The sequence below is a fragment of the Urocitellus parryii genome, chromosome 9 (genome assembly GCF_045843805.1).
Source record: "Urocitellus parryii isolate mUroPar1 chromosome 9, mUroPar1.hap1, whole genome shotgun sequence".
Taxonomy (NCBI): domain Eukaryota; kingdom Metazoa; phylum Chordata; class Mammalia; order Rodentia; family Sciuridae; genus Urocitellus; species Urocitellus parryii.
In genome coordinates, this window is record NC_135539.1 from 69,398,010 (window position 1) to 69,414,918 (window position 16,909).

At 36.1% G+C, this 16,909-nt stretch overlaps 1 protein-coding gene across 1 annotated transcript in view; it reads left to right on the top strand.

Annotated features, from left to right (window-relative positions):
- Usp6nl (USP6 N-terminal like) overlaps positions 1-16,909 on the top strand; it is a 167,339-nt gene that overhangs the window by 121,121 nt on the left and 29,309 nt on the right. Inside the window, exons 6-8 of the mRNA XM_077802713.1 lie at positions 756-836; positions 6,069-6,176; positions 12,603-12,712. Coding sequence (XP_077658839.1) covers positions 756-836; positions 6,069-6,176; positions 12,603-12,712 — 299 coding nt within the window. The remainder of the gene's footprint in view (positions 1-755; positions 837-6,068; positions 6,177-12,602; positions 12,713-16,909) is intronic.

Genomic DNA, 16,909 nt, shown 5'->3' on the forward strand with positions numbered 1-16,909 from the left:
CCCGTCTGCCTAGAATATTCTTTTCCTGCATTGCACTTCCTAAAAATCCCAGTCATTCAGTTATTCATGTATTTCTCATTTTCTCTGACACCCTCTGGGTGGACTTGAGTGCTCCTTCTGTGTGACCTTACTGTTACCCTCCCTGCCTCTATATCAGAGCACCTGTCAGAGCACTGTGTCTTTCCTTGTCTGTTCCCTCTAGTGTGAAGTGAATCCCCCATAAGGCAGCAACTGTGACTGATTTGTATAATTTTTCTCTAGCCTAGTGCTATTTATAAATTAATCACACTAAAAGTAAATAAATAAATAGTTCCTTAAAAAAATCAATTGCCATTGAAAACATTAATATGCTAGAATATGGAAGAATGAGAAATAAGGGAATTAGATTTGGAAGCTGTGATTTCATAGCCTCAGGAAAGATATTTTTAAATTTTCTTTCTTTTTTTTTTTTTTCAAAAAAAGTAGCCTTATGGGATTAGCCTTAAAGTGTTGGAAAATATAAGCAGTTTCATTTCTTGTCTTGGAGCATTCCTTTTTTACTCTTTAGCCACAGAATACTACTTATACAACTCAGATATTATCCAACTTACAACTTAGGCCAAGTTAAGATAGGATATTTGCTCTCTAATAGAGTACAATATTTTTTAGCAATATTTTTGTAGCAATTTCTTTTTGTAATTTGTAAGCAGAAACAAAACAAAAAACTCCAACAAAGAGTAACAATGAATTCACAATGAATTTTAACTTTATTTTAGCAAAAGAACCTGGAAATTGAAAGAACTACCAAATGGCTGAAAATGCTAAAAGGATGGGAAAAATACAAGAACACTGAAAAGGTAACTTTAAATCATGTTATTTCCATGTGAAACTGTATGTATTCAATGTGGATTTCACAATAAGAACTTTTCTTCAATTATGAGTGTTGCATTCATATTCACTTTTGAAAATTTCATTTAACTTGATAGAATGCCTTATCTTAGTAGTCTCTATGTTGTAAGTAACACAATACCCAACTCAAGATTGGTTTCACCAGTTAAGAGGCTGTGTTGGGTGGGTTTTAGGAGTGATTTCAGCTGCTCAATTATGGTCCCATTGACTTAGCTTCTTCCATCTCCTCTCTGCCTTCTGCAGTGTCTGCTTCCTCTTGAGGTTGGCTTCCCTTTAAGGTCAGAATCACAGTAGCAGTTGCTTCATATCCCCATGTCACACTGCTCAGGGCTAACCTCAGAATATTTTCTTTGCTGCAGTAGCAGTCTCCTCTTCCAAAAGCTTCTAGCAAACCTCCCCTTAAATCTTTTTGCTCTGCAGTGAATTTGTGCCAAATTTTAAACCAATTAAAGAAACACACACATCTGTTAATATCACTACCAGTCTGTTGGAAAAGTCTTTAAATAGTGGGAAGGTGCCAAGTTCTTGGTGGTAGAAGTTTTTCAGAGTTCTAATTTTTACTTGAAAGGTCACATGTGATCAGTGAAACAAGACAGTGTTAGTTATTTTCCTTCAAGTGACAGTCTCATTTATTTTGAGAAAATGTCTGCAAAAATACCACATCAAATCTGAACAACCATATAGTTATGGTTAGTCATTTGTTTTTTCAAGTAATAATGGTGTTCTATGAAAAAAAGAAGTAGGTTCAAATTGTTACATATACAGTTTCACAACAGCTTTTTCCTTAGGTAACGATGTGTGCAGCAAGTGCCATATTCATTTCCCACTTTGTCACTTGGCATGTCAGTAAGACATGAACTCAAGATTCAGTCACATTTTTACTACTTCATCAACGGTATCCTTAAGTGAAACTGATTTTTTTTTAAACTGAGAGAAGAACACAGTGGTTCCTAGCACAGCACTGTTGCTGCCCTGATTTGGGCCGAGGTATAGTGGTTTTCTCTTCCTTGCTTTTCTGCCCTCAGAGCAAAAGTCAACACAGTGAAAATGGAAAGTTTGGTTTTAATCATATTCTGAAAATAGTTTGGACCTCATAGTACATACTTTGCAAACCACTGTCATCTAAGCCTCAATTTCTTCATCTGTGAAATGGAGATAGTAGTACTCATTTCAAAAGGATGAAGATTTAATGGGAAGCACATAGCATTGCTTCCTACATTGCTGTAGGAAGCATGCAGTAAGTGTTAATACTGATAGTAGGGTTTTTTTTAAGAGAGAGAGAGAGAGAATTTTTTAATATTTATTTTTTAGTTTTCAGTGGACACAACATCTTTATTTTATTTTTATGTGGTTCTGAGGATCGAACCCAGCATCCTGTGCGTGCCAGGCAAGCGCGCTACCGCTTGAGCCACATCCCCAGCCCCTTGTTAGTAGTTTTTTGAAAGAGGGTTAGACAATAAAAATTTTTTAAAGGAAAAATAAGAAATCTTCCGGAATCCTATAGTAAAAACACAACTGAGTTGTTAGGATTTTTTATTTCCTCACACTTTTTTTCTATATAACCCCCCCCCACACACACACACACACACTCTTTTTGTATAGATTTAAATTATTGTATGTCAGCACTTGCCAGCAAGAATTCCACAGCATCAGTTCCCTGGGTTCTAATAGGTATTACATAGAAGCAGTAAAGCCTCAAGGGGAAGAGGAGTTGGAGTCATCCCATCCTGGTTCAAACTCTAGCTCTGCCACTTACCAGCTTCATGACCTTGGGGAAGGTATTTAACCATTTTCTGCTGTAGTGTATTCATCTGTAACATGGCAATAATAATTGTACCTATCTCATATAGTTGTTGTGAGGATTAAGTAAGTTAATTTAGTAAATAAGCACATAGACTAGTAGTGCTTGACGGTGCGTAGTCTGCAAGTGTTGTCTATTAAATAAGAAAAGGGCTCTCTGCTTAGAGTTGGGGAAATCAGAGCCAAAGTTAAGCTAGGTGCGTTTGCTAAAAGACTCCTTAATCTTTGATAGTATAGTGCAGTGAATTTTTTAGAGTGACCTTAAATTATGTGAAACTTTATTTAACCATGCAGATCTTTTTGGAACAGGTATCTCACAGGGCTAATATTATTTTTCTTTTTGAGAAACCTAAATATTCTTATTTTAAAGTCAGTTGGACTCTTCTATTATTTTACTCAAGAGTGAATTGATTTTGGGTTGTTGATTTTAACTGTCTATTTTGGCATTGGTTTTGGAACTCAGGGTATTTTTAAGAGAAATCAGTTCAAAGTGGACGATTAGGTACAATACCTGTGCTCTTGTTTAATAGTATGCTGTCTCTCAGATTAGCCCAGAGTTGACAACTACTTTACCTTATGTCTTCTTGGAAAGATTGCTCAATTGGCAATTACAGGATAAATTTCCATGCGTTGCACTTCCACTTTCATCTCGCATTCAGTCTAATAAAATGTTTGTAGAATTATATGGCCTTATGTTCTCTTCTAGTATACATATATCTATGAAAATATGTAAGTCTCTGTAAAAATGAGCAATTCTACTAGGCTATTATTCTGACAGCAACTCTGGCTAATGTAGTTTCCATTAAAAGAGATTTTAACAGAAGTATTTCTTTGATGTATAATTTTAAAGCACTCTCCCATAACTATAATGTTAGCATCATTTGATGACATATATGGTCCAATTTGGTGTGAAGCAGATTGTACCTTCTAAAAGAATTACTGCTTTCAATTCATACCTTATTTTATTGCATTGAAGTAAAAAGTAGCATGTATTTTTTTTCATCTCTTCCAATGGAAGAAAGTATGTTTTCTCTCCACAAATTCCTTACTTTCATAGCAATAATACAGAGAAGTTCTAAAAATATTTTGAAATAAAAATACAGCTGTGATAGAGAGTATTTGGAGTTTTAATTTTAAAAATTTCCTTTAGGATGTGTTGCCTATGTATTCTCACAGAGGCTATCTCCCTGTGGACAGTAGTATTGTATTTTAAAAATATAGTTTATTAAATGAAGTTATTTCTGCTTAAAGACCATTATGGTTTAAGTGGCCGTGACATCATTATGTCTAAGTTCTGTCACAGCAATGTACCTACAACAGATACACATCTTTCTTTTTTGGTCAGATAACTGAATGTCTCTTTGAGACCATGTTAGCCAACATCTTATTTTACTGAGCAGAAAATAGATCCATTGTTCAAAAATAAATTCTCCAAGGTCACTTGACTTGTTAGCAACATCCAGACTGCAACTCACTTAATGGTTCCACCTATTATACTAGCCTTTCCTTTTGGTTTGTCAATGAAAGGTCAGAAGGAAATAGATCACAGTTAGTAGGGCCCTATGTATGGTTCAGTAGTTTCATGTCCAGATTTGGGAGACTGCTGCCATTGGAAGGCAGAGACGGGAGCTGAGGAAATGGGGAGGCACTACAGAGCATCAGCAGTGCACAGAGCACTTCTGTTTCATGTTATGTACTTGAAGTTCTGAAAGTTCCACAAAATAGAGCCAGGCTTTCTGGGTTGAAAAGTTTACTAACTGGAAGGCAAAGTGATATGGATTAACACATTGTTTTGAGGGCACTAAGTTTAAAAAAGAGGCATTGAAAACAGTCATTTAATGGAATCTTTGTTTTTTATTTTTATTTTTTTTAAGTTGGTAGATTTTAAACATTGGCAAAACTAAAGTAGACTGCTTACTTCTGGGGGCAAATGAACAAATATAGTAGAAATGAAAGGCAAATTTCAGGCAACTTTTTTTAAAAAAAGATTTTGTGTATGAAATCCACAAATTTGTAAAAGAATTTTAAAAGTGGTACCTTTCAAATTTAAGTATTAAGTTATTGTTAAAATCCAATATGTAGAGGTTCTGTATTTTAGTTGTTGAGACTGGGTTCTGAAGTCAGACTTACTGAATTTGAATTCTTATGACACAGTTTACTTTGAGCTAGTAACTTTTCCACATCTTAGTTTTCTCATTTGTAAAATGGTTATGATAATAATACTAACTTCTTTAGAGACATACTATAAGGACAAAATTTACTTAGAAATAAAGCATAATCTGGGCTTAAAATAGACAGCCAGAAAATGTTAGAGTAATTATTATTATAAATGTTAAAGACACCATTTGATTCATCATTATCTTCTCTCCCGTTCCCAACTTCATTTCCCATTTCAGGCACATTTATATGTATCTTTGTCATTTTTTCTAAAGGAAATCTTTCCCAATTCTCATACATAGAATTAGTTCTTCCTCTGTTGTCTCAAGTATAGTCTTAGGATGAGAGCCACTGTATCAGGCATGGAGTGACCACATTGTAATGGGCCATAGTAAGTTTGCATGTTATTTTGATAATTAGACTTGGGGGGGAAATGTCATTACCAGAAGGTGGAGAAGTATACTGAATTTTAAGATTCTTAGGGCAATCGTGTACTTTTCAAGGACCCAAAGAGTTAATGATACTGATGAGTACTGTCTAATTTCATTAAAAAGTCATGTTTTCTTTGTTGGGGATTTTTCACTATATTTGTCTAATCAGATAGGTTCAATGTTAAAGGTTTTCCTGAAGAAATATCAATAAGTGAAAAGATAAAGGAGGGAAGAAAGGGAGTGTGTGGGGTGGGTCGGGGTGGGAGGAAGAAAGAGAGGGAACTAAGTGAGGTATGAGGTAGATGGCAAGGAGTTTGATCTGTTCTAGAGGCCCCGGAGAGAAGATGGTAGCAAAGAGATTAGGTGTTACACAGTATTCTCGGCACACTGTGAAGACACATTTAGCACAAGGCAACCTTTTTGCTATTTGGAGCACTTTCTAGGTGAATGGGGAGAAGAGATCAAAGTGTGTAACAGGGAATGTCAGTAATATGTTCCTGGCTTACCAGAGAGCATTGACTATGCTTTTGTGCCTTTTGAAGGACACTTTGATAATAGTATGAACATACTAATGTAATATACTGAGCATTCTTGATGCTTTCTTGTTTATTCTTTCCTTCTGTGTCTAAAAAAAGGGAGTTGACAATTTAAATCTATCAACTGATTAAAATGTATTAATTAATTGTCATGGATACTCTGAAAATAAAAGACAAACATAACCTGGATTGATTGAAGGGACTATTCTAAGTTTTAGTCCGTTTGAAACTTCTAGTTTCTTTTTCTTTTAATAAGTTTCATAGGAGAATTTACAAAGGAATCCCACTCCAGCTCCGAGGTGAAGTCTGGGCTCTACTTCTGGAGATCCCTAAAATGAAAGAAGAAACAAAAGACCTTTATAGTGTAAGTACCTAAACTAATGGTTACTTTGAAAGTTAAAAGTAAAATAATATTTTTAAGCTGTCATGGTGATAGAAGATACTTGTATCATTACTTGAAATGATATTAAAATTATATTACATTGGACTTTGGAGGCCTGTTATTTGTTTTATTGACTGTAATTTAGTCAAATTTCAAACAAATACTTTAGTAAAAATATGATCAATATCAGTCAATGAGTATCAAGTGCTTTGCTTTTCAATTATATAAATGATCACAGTATTTCAAATGATCCATCAATGTAGGGACATTTTTGTAGGAAAATTGACTAACTCTGATTATAGTATCAATAAAGAGATTTGCAGTATCATTTTTAGAATTTATGAGAAAATAACAGCAGAATTCAGTTTATATAACAACTGCCTGTGTCTGATTTTTTTATAAGATTGAGAGAAGAATTTGTCCCCAGGAGTATTAATTATTAATAAAAAGTTAAACTTTTGACTGTGTGGTCAATCTTTTGTAACTAGACAGTACATTAAATTTGTCTTCTTATCATCTGAGTTATACCCTTTCTAAGCCCAAGTTTTAATGTATTAACCTTTGAAAGGGAGTGAGGTATTTACATTGAAGAATCTTAGATGCATAGATTTTGAAATATGTTCCTTGGAAAATAATGTAAATAAATATATGATGCATTTAAATATATAAATTAAAGTTGAATAAATGGAAAAAATTATATGTAGCTTACTCCAAAGTAAATTATAAGAAGCACTTTGGTGCTCTTTCAGTATTTTTCTTTTCTTTTTTATGTATGTATATAGGTGAATTTCATCAAGATAAAAAGTAATAAATACTAATTAAAGAGCTACTCATTTCATGTGAATAAAAGACTTGCAAAATTCAGCTGTTTGAAGTTTACACAAGCCGAGTTTATGTCTCAAGATTTTAGTTTCAAATTTCAGGCTGTTGATTAGGTGTGTGCTTTTAGTGTCATAGTTTTAGAACCAGTGTTCAAAATAGAACATATTTGAAAGAACATACAGAAAACGTAACCCCAGCACTTGCTACAGTGTGCCTAGCATATAGTAGGTGCTCAGTAAATATTTAACTAAGAAAAGCAGCATGTTCTTTGTTTACATGCTGTATTCATTTCCTAGGGCAGGCTACCACTGAGTACCACCATCTGAGTAGCTTAAAACTACAGAAATCCATTCTCTCACAGTTCTGGAGGATGGAAAGCTGAAGTTGAGGTGCTCAAGGTTCCAGGGAAGAATACTCCCTTGCCGGCAGTCCTCAGGGTTCCCTGGCTTGCAGCAGTGTCACTTCATTTGTGCTTCCTTTGTCATCTGACCTTCTTTCTTTTGTGTGTCTCTGTCTGATTGTCCTGATGAAGACACTTGTTATTGGTTTTAAGGTCCACTCTAACCCATTATGACCTCATCTTAACTTGCTGTCTTCAGATGTTTTCCAGATAAGGCCACATTTACAAGTTCTGAATAGATATGAATTTTGAGGGAACATTTTTTAACCCAGTGTATCTGCTAATAATAGAACTCTAGTTTTCAGTTTTATATATATATATTTATTTTAAAATATTTATTTTTTTGTTGTAGTTAGACACAATACCTTTATTTTATTTATTTTTATGTGGTGCTGAGAATCAAACCCAGGGCCTTCCACATGCTAGGCAAGCACTCTACCACTGAGCTACAACCCCAGCCCTCAGTTATATTTTATTTCATTTTTTGCAAAGAATAAAATTGTCTCATGGCTGGCATAATTTAATAAAAACTGTCCACAGCATAAACAGAAATGACTTGGCTGTTTAAGCTCATAATTTTCATTGTTGTCATAAACATTAGTTTTACTTTGAGGTTTCCCAAGTGTCATTATACAACCAGGTCTTCCTTTCCTGATGACTCATTCTTACTCTCTCAAAAGTGGTATACATTGCACTTGACACATCCCCCCATGAACTGGAACTTTACCAGGAGTAAAACTACTTTATCTTAAATCTACTAAAATTTTTCTGAGATGGGTGAAATTATTTGGAGCCTGGCATATTTTGAGCATTCATTCCTTTAAGTTTGCTCGATGACATGTGTATCCTTTCTTGGGATGAGACTTTGAGGTGCTGAAGAGCACACAAACATAAACAGGTGCAGTGTCAAGGAAGTGTTCTTCTCTATTGGAGAAGACATGATTGCATAGAAGTGTTTAGCAGTAGTTGATGTGCTAAATACTCTAAATGTAGTAAAACAAAAAACTTGCCTGGGTTGAAAGGAAAGAGTAAAAGAAGGTACATTACGGTTCGGGAAGTCTTCATAGAATAGGAGCCTGAGAGGAGTTCATTTCCAAAAGGGAAGAAATATAGGGATGGAATTTCAAGGTACACTGCAAACACCCTTTTTGATCCCTTCCCTCAGATTTGGATATGACTGGTTTTAGTTTGAAATTTCATATTACTGTATTTTATAAATAACTGTATCTCCTTTACCTTGAGGAGAGCTGACTGTATTCAAGTACTTTTATGTGTGGATATTATCTAAGTACTCTATATGAACTACAATATTTAATTCTTCCAGTAATACTGAGAGACACGTTTTACTGTTATCATCAATATTTACAAATAAGGAAACTGAACTTAATTAATGTTTTACTCCAGTGTTAGCAAGGAGGTAGGATTTAAAATCCAGACTGTTCTGGCTCCTGAGCCAATGCTCTTTTTCCTCTTGTTTTTTTTTTTGTTTGTTTGTTTGTTTGTTTTACTTGTACGTATCTCATTTGTATTTATCTCTCTTGTGTTTAGTAATGTACCTTATAGATGGTAACAAGTGGGTACCAAGCTCATGTGAGCCTTAGCCTGGCTCGGTTCAATCTGATTGGCCATACAACTAATTTTTCATCTAAATACCTCCCACTTGTACTTCTGCCGTAGGTTTATGGGTTCATTAGCTCCCATTTTTTTTAAGATAAAATGTTTATTCTTGTATTATTATAGTATTCATGGATCTCTACCACCTAGTCTCAGAGAAAACGTAAAAACTGTTAACCTCCTTTTCTTCAGGAGGTAAGAAACGGGCTTGATTTACTGTATTCTGTGTATTAGTTTGTAAACCTTTTAGGACATAAATAACATTCCTGACCTGTCATTTTTTACCAGCTTAACTGGGCTTTGCTTCTGTCATGAGACTTTTTTATGATGGATTTTCTTGTCCTTGAGAGAAGCTGTTATTATAAATGTGTTTGGGTCTTCTCCCTTCCAACTAAATTTTATTTTAAGGCATTTTTCATAATGTCTAGTCAAACATTTTCTTCCTTTGTTTCTGTGTCTCATCTTTTATGAAGAGGCCTATAACTATAATTGAAACCTCTGTACTTGCCCATTATTTAATTTTTTTTTTTTTGTAATTGTCGATGCCAGAATGCCTTTGTTTTGTTTGTTTATTTTTATATGGTGCTGAGGATCAAACCCAGTGCCTCACGCATGCTAGGCAAGGCTCTGCCACTGAGCTACAGCCCCGGCGTGCCCATTACCTTTTTATAAAAGAAAATGTTAAGGGCTGGAGTTATGGCTTAGTGTGGTATAGTGTTGCCTGGCATGTGTGAGGTGCTGAGTTCAATTCTCAGCACAACATGTAAATAAAATAGAGGTTCAAAAAAAAAAAAAAGAAGTAAAATATTGAGATCAAATATGAACAAATTATTATTTTGAAACTAAATTTTTGTATTATATCATCAGCTTTTATTAGAAATAACAATAATATTTCAGTGGTTGTATGATTTTCATACAGTACTACAAATGTCTCCTTCTGTCTTCAGAATTCAGGAACATTCTGTGGGTACTCTTCAAGTTTTGAATTGCTGTTTTCTGGTGCCCAGGACTCAGCCCAGGACCTCATCATTCTAGAGAAGTGCTCTACCATGGAGCCACACCCGCAGCCCATTCTTCATGTTTTAAAAAGATATAGACGCTGCCCTTCTCTAGTTCCTACCTCAAAACACAAAAGCACTTAACCATACACACACATTATTTGAGACACACCCAGATAGCCTCTATTCTACTTTAAGTCAGGAATTAAACTATGTTTAATTAAATTAAACTGTGTAGCAGAAATCTGTATTGTCGGTATGTGGTAAATGGATCAATATGGCATGTGTATATAGATGCTTATTTATATTTAAACATAGATAAGTACAAGTTAATATAAATTTTAATCTTCTGTTGGATTAAACATAGAAAATGAAGCATACTCATATTTTAGCTCCCCCTCCCTTTGAAATACCAAGAAATTGACAGCAGAGTTTTTTAAAGGCAAATCCACAAGACATAAGAAAATGGAAGAAGATATAACAGCTGCCAATTTTTGGAAACCAGAGTGCAGACAGGCATTTAGTAAACTTAATAAACCTAAGAAAACTAAATCTTGGGCTGTAGTGGGAAAGTGGAGGAGCACCATGCACCATAGCTGAGATCTTCAAAAAGTGGTTGGGAGTTGCTGGCTGTAGGTATTTCTGGAAGTGCAGAGAGGCTAAACAGAGGTGCTGTTTAGTCTTTTCAGAAGCAGTTAGAGCTTCCAGGTTTCCTTCTAGCACTGGCCCAGGACTGGAGGTTTATTATTGGGAGAGGATGGAGCAGAGGACCTTTCAGCTGGGACACAGACATTGCTGGGGTGGGCTGCTCTCATGAAAGCAAAGGAATAGAATATCCTGAATTTTGAGCAGTCTAGTCTTTTTCTTCAACCCAGGTCCTAAAACATTGGCATCCAGGTGCTTGTCTTCCTGACAAGGTTGGAATAACCTTCCTTGGGGAATGTGGCCAGCACAAGAAAATAAACCCAAAGATCCTGACTTCATAGACCACAGTGCATCTCCCAGGCCAAATCACTACAGTGAAAAACACTTTTGTGAAGCCCCGCAGCTTTTTTAAGTGTCTCACTTTAAATAAAAGCAGATAGCAAAGTACTGCATGTTCATTTAAGGAAAGGGGCTAGCATGAAAGGCAAATGAAAGCAAATGGAAAAAAGAAACTTGTAAGAAACAAACGATAAAGCAAGAAGAAAACTATTTTTAATATCTTCAGAAAAATAAGGAGATGTTAAATCCATAAAACAAGTGTAGGATCCTATAAACAGGAACATTTTAGAGCAACAAAGAGCTTATGAGTGTAAAAAATAATGGAAATGAAAAACTTAAGAGAAATGAAAAATAATAGAAAATTCCAATTGAGGAAAAGTTCCAGAGAATAAAATTTAAAGGCAAATAGATGGGAAATTATAATAGAGAACATACAAGAAAATTTGATAACAGCCTAGAAGATCCCACACTGTAATAATCAGAGTTCTGGAAAAAGAAAATGGGAAGGAGGGAGGGGAGAGTGAGTAAATTGACAAAAGAATTACTGAAGACAGTTTCTTGAGCTGAGAGATTTATAGGTTTCTAAGAAAAGATACACCAAGTGCCCAACTCTATGGATAAAAATAGATTCGAATCAAGTAGAAAAAGGGGAAACTTCAGAGCAAGGAGAGAGCAGCTCTTTACCATCTTCCAGAGAGGAAAATGAACTTGCATTATAAAGGGACAAGAATTCCCCTGGCAAAATGGGAGACCAGAAGATAATGAAACAGTACCTTTGGAGCAAAAATATTTTCCAACTTAGGATTTTGAAGCAAACAGTTAATTGAGACAATAGACTCATCAGACATTCAGGGTTTCCCAAACTTCCTCTTGTTTCTACACACCCTTTCACAGGAGCTGCTGGAGAATGTGTTCTTCCAGGGCAAGGGAATAGACCAGAAAAATGAAGATGGGAGTGAGAATGGGAGAGCCGGGAATCAGGAGACATGAGGGCAAAATAAAACAGAGGGAAGCTCCTGGTCTGACCTGGGCAGCAACCCTGAGGCCAAGCAGCCCACTTGGGATTTGCCTTCAGGAAGACAAGTCAGTGGCATATGTGTTCTATGGAACATCACCAAAGGGGATTTGTACCATTTATAGTGAATTTGGAGTTGAATGAGCTAAAAGTATATAGAAAATGAAGCAGCTCAAGAAGCAAGGCAGTGCTTAGCTCCAAGGAAAATAAAAATACTGTGCTGGAAAGAAATGAAATCAGTAGGTTGCTTGGCTCAGTCAAGAAGAGCTTTCACACAGTCTTAGTAAGGCCGACTCCAGGAAGTTGCCCAGCTGGTTAAAAATCTAACTGTATTGACACAATGGGAGGGAAGAGGGAAGGAGTGGGAGTTGAATCAGTGGGGACACTGAGGGTAGGAAACATTTTTGTGTACCATTTTATATTGCTTTGATTTTATTTTTTAAGCCACAGGAGTTGTTATCCTAAACAACAAAAAGGAAGTTTTTAAATGAAAATCATTTTACTATAAATCATGGACTTTGAACAAGTGATTTTCATAAAATGCATTTTTTTTCCCTTCTCTTTTTCTTTTCCAGAAATTAAAACACAGAGCACGGGGTTGTTCACCTGATATCAGACAAATAGACCTTGATGTCAACCGTACATTCAGGGACCATATTATGTTTAGAGACAGATATGGGGTTAAGTAAGTAAAGTTTAATATTATCAAATGTAAAAAATAGCATTTATAAATACTCTTTATCAAAGCATTAAGATATTTTATGTAGATTATAATTTTTATTTAGATCCCCAAGATTGAAATGTTTGCAAATCACCTCCCTCCCCTCTTTTTATTTCTATTCTTTTTTCTCTTATTTTCTTTTTCCCGCTCTCTTTTTTCTCTTCCTTGTTATTTGTTTTCCTCCCTATTACTCCCTCTATCCCATTTGCAACCCCCTAAGTTTTACTATTTACAATTTTGCTGACTTCTGTATTTGACACAGGCCAACCAGTGAGGGTAGAACCCAGTAAGAAATATATGTTAAGAGATTGACTTGTCCAATTGTTGAGGGCTGGCTTCCCAAGTCCAAATCTACAAAGCAAACTATCAGAAAGGACAAGCTAAAACTCTTGGGCACAAACTGAAGCTGTTGTCCTTAGGTGGAATTTCTTTTTCAAGGAAGCCAGAATGAACATGGTCTATTCAGATTTCATTGGATATTCTTCCCCCAGTTTAAGTCAACAGAATTTGGATTTTAACCCCATCTACAAAATACCTTCACAGTAACATCTAGATGAGTGTTTAAATAATAGTGTTCAGTAACCTAGCCAGATTTCTACACAGAGCCAACCGACACAGTCTACCTGTGCCAACTGGCTACTGACACTCATCTCCTTAAGCAATTCTTAATTTCCAGATAAGACAGTAGCAAATTCATACTTCTGTCTAACATGATACAACATTTCTGCTTACAACTGAAAACACTCTTAACGCTTTTCCCATAAGTGGATATCAAGTCCTTGGGCCATGTTCAGACCTCTACTTTTCTATCCTGAACTTAAATACTGTCATGTAAGTGTAATTATCATAAAAAATAAAATTTGGGGCCTGCGACTGCACAGTAGACAGACCACGCCACCTGGAAAAGGGGCCCAGCAGCCCACCGGTGCGGTAGACAGACCACCCCAGCTGGAGGAGGGGCCCAGCCACCGCCTACACGGTAGGCAGACCACAGGACCCAGAGAAGGAGCCCAGAGGCCCACCTGCGCGGTAGACAGACCACCCCAGCTGGAGGAGGAGTCCAGCCTCCCTCCTCCCGCCTGCACAGTAGGCAGACCACACGACCCCAAGAAGGGGCTCAGCGGCCCGCCTGCGCAGTAGACAGACCTCCCCAGTTGGAGGAGCCCAGCCTTCTATCTGTGCAGTATACAGACCACCCCAACTGGAGGAGGGGCCCTGCCCCCCGCCCATGCGGTCACCTGACCGAGCTCTTGACCAACATAAGGTTTCCCCAACATCCCCACCTCATCAAACACCTTATGAGAAAAACTGATGGAACTCATCTTGGAAAATCCCACCAACACTTAAAACCCACCAACCAGTTGGCATGGCTACCAACGCAGTTCTGCAGCGGATCAGGCACCTGGTTTACATCTCAGAGAATAAGAGTAGAGAGGCCACAGGTTGAAGCTCAAGTCCTCTCACAAAGACTGCTACCACCATCCTGAACCCACAGACTCAAGCTAGGAATAGACAACGCCACCAACTGGAAGAAATGAAAACAAGAGTTCTGAGAGACATTTTTTTTTCTTTCTTTTTCTCTCTTCTCTCTCTCTTTTCATCCATTCATCCAGTCTCCTCTACCCTTCCCCCTCTGGTCTTCGAAACCTCAACATATATGAAACCAAATGATGAAAGATGAAATTAAAACCTTCCACGATAAACAAAAGTTAAAAGAATTTACATCTAGAAAACCAGCTCTTCAAAACATCCTCGGCAAAACATTACAGGAAGAGGAAATGGAGAATAACAATGAAAACCAACAATGGGAGGTAGGACAGTAAAGGGAAAAAATAATCAAAGAGGAAAAACAAACCATGTTAAGTAACATAAATAAACAAATATGGCTGGAAATACAGTCCATATCTCAATAATAACCCTAAATGTTAATGGCTTAAACTCACCAATCAAGAGACACAGGCTAGTAGAATGGATCAAAAAAAAAAAAAAAGATCCAACAATATGCTGCCTATGGGAGACACATTTGATAGGAAAAGACGTACATAGACTGAAGGTGAAAGGTTGGCAAAAATCATATCACTCATATGGACCTCGGAAACAAGCAGGAGTGTCCATACTCATATCAAATAAAATAGACTTCAAGCCAAAGTTAATCAAAAGGGATAAAGAAGGACACTACATACTGCTCAAGGGAACCATACACCAACAAGACATAACAATCATAAATACATATGCCCCAAACAATTGTGCAGCTATGTTCATCAAACAAACTCTTCTCAAGTTCAAGAGTCTAATAGACCACCATACAATAATTATGGGAGACTTCAACACACCTCTCTCACCACTGGACAGATCTTCCAAACACAAGTTGAATAAAGAAACTGTAGAACTCAATAATACAATTAATAACCTAGACTTAATTGACATATATAGAATATACCACCCAACATCAAGCAGTTACACTTTTTTCTCAGCAGCACATGGATCCTTCTCAAAAATAGATCATATATTATGTCACAGGGCAACTCTTAGAAATTATAAAGGACTAGAGATAATACCATGCATCTTATCTGATCATAATGGTATGAAACTGGAAATCAACGATAAAAGAAGGAAGGAAAAATCACGTTACTTGGAGAATGAACAATAGGTTACTGAATGATCAATGGGTTACAGAAGACATCAAGGAGGAAATTTAAAAATTCTTAGAGATAAATGAAAACACAGACACAACATATCAGAATCTATGGGACACAATGAAAGCAGTTCTAAGAGGAAAATTCATTGCTTGGAGTTCATTCCTCAAAAAAAGAAAAAACCAACAAATAAATGATCTCATACTTCATCTCAAAATCCTAGAAAAAGAAGAGCAAAACGACAGCAAAAGAAGTAGAAGGCAAGAAATAATTAAAATCAGAGCTGAAATCAATGAAATTGAAACAAAAGAAACAATTGAAAAATTGACAAAACTAAAAGTTGGTTCTTTGAAAAAATAAATAAGATCGACAGACCCTTAGCCATGCTAATGAAGAGAAGGAGAGAGAAATCAAATTACTAGCATACGGGATGAAAAAGGCAATATCACAACAGACACTACAGAAATACAGAAGATAATTAGAAATTATTTTGAATCCTTATACTCCAATAAAAAAGAAGATAGTGAAGGCATCGATAAATTTCTTAAGTCATATGATCTGCCCAGATTGAGTCAGGAGGATACACACAACCTAAACAGACCAATATCAATTGAGGAAATAGAAGAAGCCATCAAAAGACTACCAACTAAGAAAAGCCCAGGACCTGATGGGAATACAGCAGAGTTTTATAAAACCTTTAAAGAAGAACTAATACCAATACTTTCCAAGCTATTTCAGGAAATAGCAAAAGAGAGAGAACTTCCAAATTCATTCTACAAGGCCAACATCACCCTGATTCCTAAAACAGACAAAGACACTTCAAAGAAAGAAAACTACAGACCAATATTTCTAATGAACATAGATGCAAAAATCCTCAATAAAATTCTGGCAAATCGGATACAGAAACATATCAAAAAGATCCTGCATCATGATCAAGTAGGATTCATCCCTGGGATGCAAGGCTGGTTCAATATACGGAAATCAATAAATGTTATTCACCACATCAATAGACTTAAAGATAAGAACCATATGATCATCTCCATAGATGCAGAAAAAGCATTTGACAAAGTACAGCATCCCTTTATGTTCAAAACTCTAGAAAAACTAGGGATAACAGGAACATACCTCAATATTGTAAAAGCTATCTATGCTAAGCCTCAGGCTAGCATCATTCTGAACGGAGAAAAATTGAAGGCATTCCCTCTAAAATCTGGTACAAGACAGGGATGCCCTCTATCACCACTTCTGTTCAACATAGTTCTCGAAACACTGGCCAGAGCAATTAGACGAAAGAAATTAAAGGCATAAAAATAGAAAAAGAAGAACTTAAATTATCACTATTTGTGGATGACATGATTCTATACCTAGAAGACCCAAAAGGGTCTACAAAGAAACTACTAGAGCTAATAAATTAATTTAGCAAAGTGGCAGGATATAAAATCAACACGCATAAATCAAAGGCATTCCTATATATCAGCTACAAATCTTCTGAAATGGAAATGAGGATAAACACTCCATTCACAAT